Source organism: Fundulus heteroclitus, chromosome 3, assembly GCF_011125445.2.
Source record: "Fundulus heteroclitus isolate FHET01 chromosome 3, MU-UCD_Fhet_4.1, whole genome shotgun sequence".
Classification (NCBI taxonomy): domain Eukaryota; kingdom Metazoa; phylum Chordata; class Actinopteri; order Cyprinodontiformes; family Fundulidae; genus Fundulus; species Fundulus heteroclitus.
In genome coordinates, this window is record NC_046363.1 from 42,491,793 (window position 1) to 42,499,939 (window position 8,147).

Sequence of the window (8,147 nt, forward strand, 5' to 3'; positions counted from 1 at the left end):
ATATGAAGACAGGCAGGTTTCAGATCTGATGCTCATCTGAGTAAAACTCCAACAGCAAACTCAGGATTGTGATGTACGGTAATGCCTCAGATTTCCCCACGGCGCACACAGAGAACTGTGGGAATATGATTTTCTTAAATTTTTTCTAATGCGGTACTGGAGCGAACCCTCCAGAAAAAAAATGCTGGCAGGTGCAGTTTACCACAAACAGCTGAGGAGTTTTAAAGGTGGAAGATTAAAGCTTGCTTCCAGGAGTATGAGAGAGAACAAAAGCCTCCAGAGATTAAAGAGACGCAGCGAGAAGGTGTCTGACTTTAGCACAGGTGTCCCCACAACGTCTGCGGCTAATGCAACAGCTTCAAACGATGCATTCAGAAAGGGACTCAGTGCTGGTTTTGGGCAGATATGTGTTAGAAAAGGCAGCGTTATAAATGGGCCAAGCTTTCTGTCGTGCTGCAGATTTGATTACTTTCATTTTTGCAAACAAAAAATGAATAAATAAAGAAATGCAAATATAGATGTACTACTATTAAATGATAATAATCAGTATTGCAAAGCATTTCGTAATGCAAAACACCAAGGACTAGAACTGCTGAACCATTTGTCCTCATTGTTTTGCAGATCATTGAATCCTTCCTCATATTTTCTGGCCTGGCCTCTCTGGAATGCTAACATCTTACTGAACTTAGTCATTTTGCAAAGAATTATATTTTGTCCCTCATCCAAGGAGAAGTAAGTGGATTTTATTTATAGAATGTGCATCAGGGAGTGTTTGTTTGGACATCCTCACAAATTGCAGTTCTTAAACTGAAAGTTTTTTGTTTTGTTTTGTTTTTTTGCTAATGACTAATTGCACACACTGAATAACTTCTCTGGGAATGTGTGTCTACATTCATGCAACTGCACGGTATTTTCTACATCATCCTGTAAACTGACTGCCACCTGTCTTTTCTGTCTGGGGCATACATTCACAATCTCAGGGATTGATTGAGTTGAAACTCAGTTTATTCATATATTGCAAATTCACAACAGATGTCATCTGAAGCAGCTTTCAAAAGTCTAATTCCATCAGATCCTCCAGGTTGGTGAGAAAGTTTCCTCTCTAAGGAAACCCAGCAGGTTGCATCAAGTCTCTCCAAGCAGCATTCACTCCTCCTGAAAGAGCGTAGAGCCACAGTGGACAGTCGTCTGCATTGTTGATGGCTTTGCAGCAATCCCTCATACTGAGCATGCATGAAGCGACAGTGGAGAGGAAAACTTCCCTTTAACAGGGAGGAGAACCTCCAGCAGAACCAGAACCAGGCTCAGTGTGAACGCTCATCTGCCTCGACCCACTGGGGCTTAGAGAAGACAGAGCAGAGACACAGAAAGCACACAAGCTCACATTGACCCAGGAGTACTTTCTATGTGGGGAAAAACATAAAGACATCATGGCAGTAGTAGCTCGAGTTTTCAAGTAACTTCAGTTTTCATGTTAATAGGATGAAAGAGAACACTACAGTTGGTCATAGTAAAGGCTCAGCATGTCCAGGAGAGAGAGATAGGGTTTAACACTAACAGACAGAACCAAAATGACCCCGCCCAAGAACAGCGTCACAGTTAAACAGAACACCAGGCCAGATAATGCTGCCACAAAGAGAAAAGATAGCTTTAAAAGCTGAAATAACAGCAAACGGGGCAAACTTGTAGAGTAGTAGGAGAACGCAGCCGAGTGAGGAAAAGTGACCGTTATGTCCTCCAGCAGCCTAAGCCTATAGCAGCAGAGCTAGTTACCTCAAGTTACCAAGTTTTTCTGCTGCACCGATCAAGTTAGGAGTGTGGAAGCAGAGAAGCGTCTGAATGTTGCAGGACAGACGATCTCCAGGGTCCACACTGAAAATCACCGCATTGGACGAGATGAGGGAGCAAAGCTGGACGCCTGGTCAGACGTCTCAGTTCTGATTAGCTTTTAGCTACAGTTCCTAAAAATGTCAGAGGTACAAAAGGACCTGAAACCTTTAAGTCAGACTTTTAACCTTTTTTCATTAAGTGAGACTTAATACAGTGTATTTGCTTGTAGTCTGTTATAATGTTAATGATGGAGGAAACAGTCACACAGTCTTAGTAGTCACTCAGCCACTTTGGACAATGACAAACATCTCCCACTGCTGTTAGAAGCAGAGCCATGCTGGTGTGCAGCAGGCATCGTGGGGGCGGTGGACTCCTCTTTCATCAGCACCCTCCTTAGCCAATGGGTAACCCATCGGAGGAGCCACTTAAGCGCGTCTGTTGCGCGGAGCGGATCAGAGCGCAGCGCCTGGCGCCACAGAGGCTCTTCCCCCGACTCTCCAACATCTGCAGCATCGGGAGCTCAGCTCTGCTCCGGGATCCGGTGTGTGTTGGTTTTCGCGTAAAAAAGGACCGCGGCTTTGAAAAGACGATGTGGATTTTTAACTCTGAAATTCAGCTCTGCACAAACCTCCAGCTGGTTTCTTCTGACACAATGAGGGGAATTTAACAGAAAGTGAGTACAGCTGACTCCAGAACATGGATCAAAGTGACACACAATGCAAATGTTATATTAATGATAAAAAAGAAGAAAAAGACTTACATAGTCGAAAAGTAAATATTTCAGAGGATGCAAAGCGCATTTGGGTATATCCGTGCGCGCTGAAGGGGATATTTGATGGATTTCCCCCCGTATTGAGACCATTAAAGGGTGAAAGTGAAAGGCTTCCACTAAACATTTACAGTTGGAAACAAGCTTGAGACTATGACAGCTAAAATATTCAGAATATTTAGTGTATGTGAAACACCTTTTTTGGTATTTTTATTATTCTAAAGTCACCATTTTTATTACATTTAGATGATTATCGTGTGAGTTCTTTGCTGTGCCATTTAAATCATATGATTTATTATATAGATCTGTTTGTGCTGTAAGTGCGTTTGAAACTCTGGGTGGCCTGGTGTGGAGTTTCTTTTTCAGAGATGGAGGTTCCAGCTTCACATCCTTGATACAAATTAAAAGTGTTAATAATTTTTCAAGGGAAAACGGTCAAGTTGGAGGGTGGAGGTTCCATGGAGGGTTTACATGTCCCTCCATGTGGCGCAGGTTTATCTCTGAGGGCTAAATAAATTAGACCATTTTTAGTTATGCTAAAATCAATTCTAATGTCAGCTGGACAGTTTCAGAGGAAACCTGATGGTGGATTAAAGCGCGTCAGCTGGGTTCTGTTTACTACTACAGCTGCTGCTGCTGTTGTTGTTGTCCGCTGACGTTATTGCGTCACTACCTCACGAAGGTTGTAGGTCCGTCCATCCATCCATCCATCCATCAATTCCATCCCTCCATCCATCCATCCATCCATCCATCCATCCATCCATCCATCCATCAATTCCATCCCTCTATCCATCCATCCATCTACATCCATCCCTCCATCCCTGAGCTGCTGCCACAGCGCTCCAAACGCTCAAAGCGGCTGCGTCAGTAATTTAAAGCGCGTAGTTTTATCGTCAGCTGCGCATTAATTGATGCCAGTTTGCTGAACGCTGCGGCTCAAACCATGATGAGTTCATTTGCAAAAACAGATAACTCCGTTTTTATCAAAAAAATATTTTTTTAAACTTTTTATTATTTAGTTAAGCTGATACCAGTCAAACTAACCTACCGGGTGAATTTGATCAAGTAACAGTGACATACCAAAATAATGGCATCTCAAAAATACACCTTTATTAAAAGGACCCCCCCCCCCCCCCCCCCCCCCCCCCCACACACACACACACACACACACACACACACACACACAAAGGATGCTTCCCACATTAAAAGACCTTAGAGGTGATCAGAAGAAATCTGCACTGTAAGCCATTTGTGACCTAAAACGACACAATTATGTTCTGACACAATTACAATCAACCTTTTACACATCAAAGCAAGGGGAATTTATTACTGTAGCACTGTTCGTAAGCAAGATAATTTAGTGCTTTTTATGAAAATGAAAGGACAAAAAAAAAACAGAAAAATACACAGGAAGAAAAGAATAATAAATAATTAAAAATGGAAAGAAACATTGCAGTGCAAATTTAAAAAAATTAAAAAGCAAGGAAATTATAAAAGCAGTTATAATAGTCTAACACATATTGTTCTGTTTACTGTGTCTGTACTTTTCGCTCAACTGCAACTAGGCCAACTATGCAAAATGTAAAAGGTGTGATTAGCAAATTAAAGTATTGCCATCAGTCCTTAGAAACAGATAAACTTAAGTATTTTTATTTATTTAACGCATGCATTTCAAGGAACGCCAGTGGAAGATATTTTGATTGGAATCAAGCTGTAGGTGTTGCACTTTCACTTGTGAGCCACCAGGGGTCTCTGATAATGTCCGCAGTCCGAAAAGTGTGCGATGCCAAGCTGCTGTTCACAGGTTTGGTTTTATGGAGACGCGTAATGACGCACGTTGCTCTGACAGGTGGTCAGACGACACCTGGTGGAAGAAAAGAGAACTACAGCGGCAGCAAATCAACATAAATGCAAACTTACAGATGAAGGAATGCGACAGTAACAATAAAAAGCTATAATACACAGCTTTACCCCTACAAAGAAAGGAAAATAATGCTCAGTGGTTCAAGTGACCTAATTTAGGACGTGATATAAATGTATCCAAATTATGGTGCAAGTGAAAAATATACACACTTGATAAATCCATTAGGTCGTTTTTGCCTTCAACCCTAACCCTGCTGTAACATGTAGATATATATACAGATGTGGATATATAATTGAAAAGAAAACGTATTTAAAAAATGTAATTCAAAGGTGAAACTCTTTATTTACATAGAATCGTTATATACAGAGCTATGTATTTCAAACTGTTATTTCTGTTACTTAGATGATTGTGGTCCATAGCTAATAAGATAAAAGATTTTTTTTCCAACTCTAATACACAAATATTATATGTTATGGACTGACCTACCAAATCATGTAGGAAAGACGTTTGACCTCATTGTTATGAGGCAAATAGCCCTGAACATGGGCTACAGCTGTTGCATCACTTGTGTTAAGCCAGATACATCAACAGTGGCTAAGGACAAAAAGGATCTGAAGGTCCCTCGGTCTTTAACGTCCCAGAGTAGGGAGGAAGAATGGAGAAGCACGAATTCAAAGCTGCTTGACGTCCACTGGGAAGTTTCCATAGTCCATGATGGTTTGGGAAGCCTTGCCATCTGCTCCTTTTAATGACTGTGGTGTAAATGTGCTTGTTTGGATGACAAACTAAGCTGTTTACTATATTGAAGCAACCTTGAGCTTTCTGAACACCTCAGCAGAGCCAAAGGCTGATTGTCTCGATCATTTTAAAACCTTTATTCAAACACGTAGTCTCACTGAAACATGAGACCTGTCAATAGTCCATGTCCTGCTGCACGGATGCAGGACTTCATGCAGCGTGTAACCCAACCAGGCAGTGGGTGCAGATACAACGCATGGACAAGTTGGCACAGATTTCTGCATCAAAGATCTTTTTCCTTGGTTCTATCCAAGTGTTATGGATGGATGATACGACGGTTGTCAGCGCCGTTGTTTTGCAGCAAGAATGTCCTGGGGATAAATCTCGGCTGGGGGTCTCTCTGCATGGAGTGCGCCGGACATCCCTGTGAATACCCCGGGGTCTCACCAGGTATTCTGGCTTCCTCCCACAGTTCAGGAAAGGTGCAAATATCTGAATCCCTGACCCTACGCACAGGTTAACAGGGTGGATGGACTCCCATTAGCCTCAATCATCAAAATGAACAAAAGCATTATATAACTCTGTGTATAATGAGTTATTTTAAATCTTTTGCTAAAATAAATAAAGTCGTTGATGATGTTCAATAATACAGAGATGGATCTGCTTCCACAGATTCTAATTTATTTATAAAATTCTACATGACAGAATGGAATCCTTAAAAATCATATACAAATCATTTACAAAAATATATCAGTGACGGTGTATGGATGTTATGAATCAATTTGATTTTTAATTAAATGTTTAGGTCACAGAAAAAGGACCTAAATTCTGTTATTTTTATCGGTTCCACTGCTAACATTAGAAGTGTTGGAATAAAAAGGCTCTTTGTGGTCTATGAACTGTAGACTGAAGCGTCTGTCTTTAGAATCAGGTCTGAGGAGTAAATGTAGATTTAATTTGTGGTTGATTTATCGTTATATATTTTCAACCTGCAGCTTGCAAAGAACAAATCAAGCAGTGCCTCACATATCGCATCATCATGGGCAGATGGTTGTTGACAGCTGAACCTCAAACTGTAAAACTAATGATACGTTTATGCCATAAAGTGCATAGTTTCAATCTCCAGATTTTTCACAGCAGATTAGTGAACCAATAAAGCTTTGAACCAGGATTATATTGTTTAACTTCTGCCTTTTTTTATCCGTTCGATGCTGTTTCCTCAGGTCTGATGACTGTTTCTCTCTCTGTTTGTTTCAGGTTAAGATGTGAACGCTCAAGCTCGCTCTTTTTGCAATGATTGAGACCGGTACGCCAACGATGTTGGACAGAGAAGAGGCAGCACACTGCACCGTGTGCTGCTGCACTCTGGCCAACAAAATCTTCATGGTGCTCTTCATGCTGCTGCTGATATTCGCCATCTTGTTTGGGAACCTAGTGACTCTGGCTGTGGTGGTGGGGACCAAGCACTTCCACACGTCTCAGGGCTACCTCAAGGCGTCCCTCGCTGTCGCCGATTTGGCGGTGGGGATATTTGTGGTGCCTCTGTCCGTCTACGCTGAGGTCTATCTCATGGTGGCCGAGTCTGCTCCAGAGTGGACTTTGTACAACTCGCAGTCGGTGGGCTTCCACCCGTGCAACATCATCGGCCCGATCTTCGCGGGGTGCACCTTCGTCTCCATCAGCACCATCTTCCTGTTGACTATTGAGCGGAGCATCGCAGTGCTGAGACCACTGCACAAGGACTCCTTCATCACCCGCAAAAGGACGACAATCCTCATCTTCCTCTCCTGGGTGGGGAGCTTCCTCCTGGCCGTGTCTCCGATGGTCTTCAGCAGCGAGATCGCCCTGGAGTACAACTCCTGCAGCAGGATGTGCAACTACGCCCTGGGAACCATTGGCGAGTTCCCCAGCCAGGCATGGAACATCCTCCTCCTCTTTCCCGCGTTTGACTTCACGCTTCTCGGCAGCACGGTGGTCATCAACATCATCTCTCTGTCCAGCATCCGGCAGCACTCCAAGCACAGGAAAACCCTGGCAGAGACGGAAATCCAAACCACCAGCAACCCCACCTTCTCAGACATCAAGGCGGCGAAGACCATCGGGACCCTGACCGTGGCCTTCACGGCGTCGTTCACCCCCATCGCCGTCTTTGTGGTGGGGAACGTTTTGGGGAATCAGTGGTGCAACTTCTCCTTTTTTGCCTTCTGGATTTTGGCGACCAACAGTTGCTGGAATGTCATCATTTACAGCGTGAGGGATCAGAAGTTCAGACTCTGCGCGCACAAACTCCTCATGCCTTCCCACAGACAAAACACGACCAAAACCTAAAGCGTTTGTCAGGTCGGCGCCTCTTAGATGTTTATGTGTGTCACAAACCTTGGGCCCGTTACATCACAAGCTTCGGTCAGAGACGTGCTGACGGTATCTGCATGTCTTGTGGGCAGCTGTGGTGAATTGGCTTTAAATTCTCTCTTTTTTTTTTACATAAATAAGGCTTGGAGTGATTCTGGATGTAAATATTCCTCTCAGTGGGCGTTCATCTTGTTCTGTGTAACGTTAAATAGCTGAGGCCTGTCTGTTCGTGAGCTGGTTGTTGACATGAGTATAACTGATTAAAGACTAAAACAACACGCCTCGTCTTTTCCTATGACGTAAATAGGAGGTTAGATTTAAACAACACATACCGTCTTGGTTTCAGGGACTTGATTTGGTTGACACTGACATGCATTTCACAAATTTTGTGTAATTTATTAATTCTGGGGTTTTGTTCACCAACAAGAAGACAACAGTAAATATAATCAGTGGGGGAAAATTTTCAGGGATGTTTGCCTTCCCCCAGGAAAACTTTAACTATTTATTAACTTTTTTTAAATGAGCATTTGGTGTCTTCAGTTAAAATGTACATACGCATAAAAAAGAGATAAAACAAAAAAAAATGTCTCTGCC

General features: G+C 42.7%; 1 protein-coding gene across 1 annotated transcript; it reads left to right on the top strand.

Moving 5' to 3' along the window:
- The first annotated feature begins 2,259 nt into the window (after window positions 1-2,259).
- Window positions 2,260-7,831, top strand: LOC105936048 (beta-2 adrenergic receptor). The gene is made up of 2 exons (XM_012876687.3): window positions 2,260-2,503; window positions 6,459-7,831. Exon 2 carries the CDS (start codon window positions 6,495-6,497, stop codon window positions 7,527-7,529), a length of 1,035 nt encoding a protein of 344 aa, XP_012732141.2. The 5' UTR covers window positions 2,260-2,503; window positions 6,459-6,494; the 3' UTR covers window positions 7,530-7,831.
- Window positions 7,832-8,147: the final 316 nt, after the last annotated feature.

Coding starts and splice junctions, on each gene's coding strand:
- LOC105936048 (XM_012876687.3), top strand. CDS start 6,495: ATGATTGAGACCGGTACGCCAACGATGTTGGACAGAGAAGAGGCAGCA.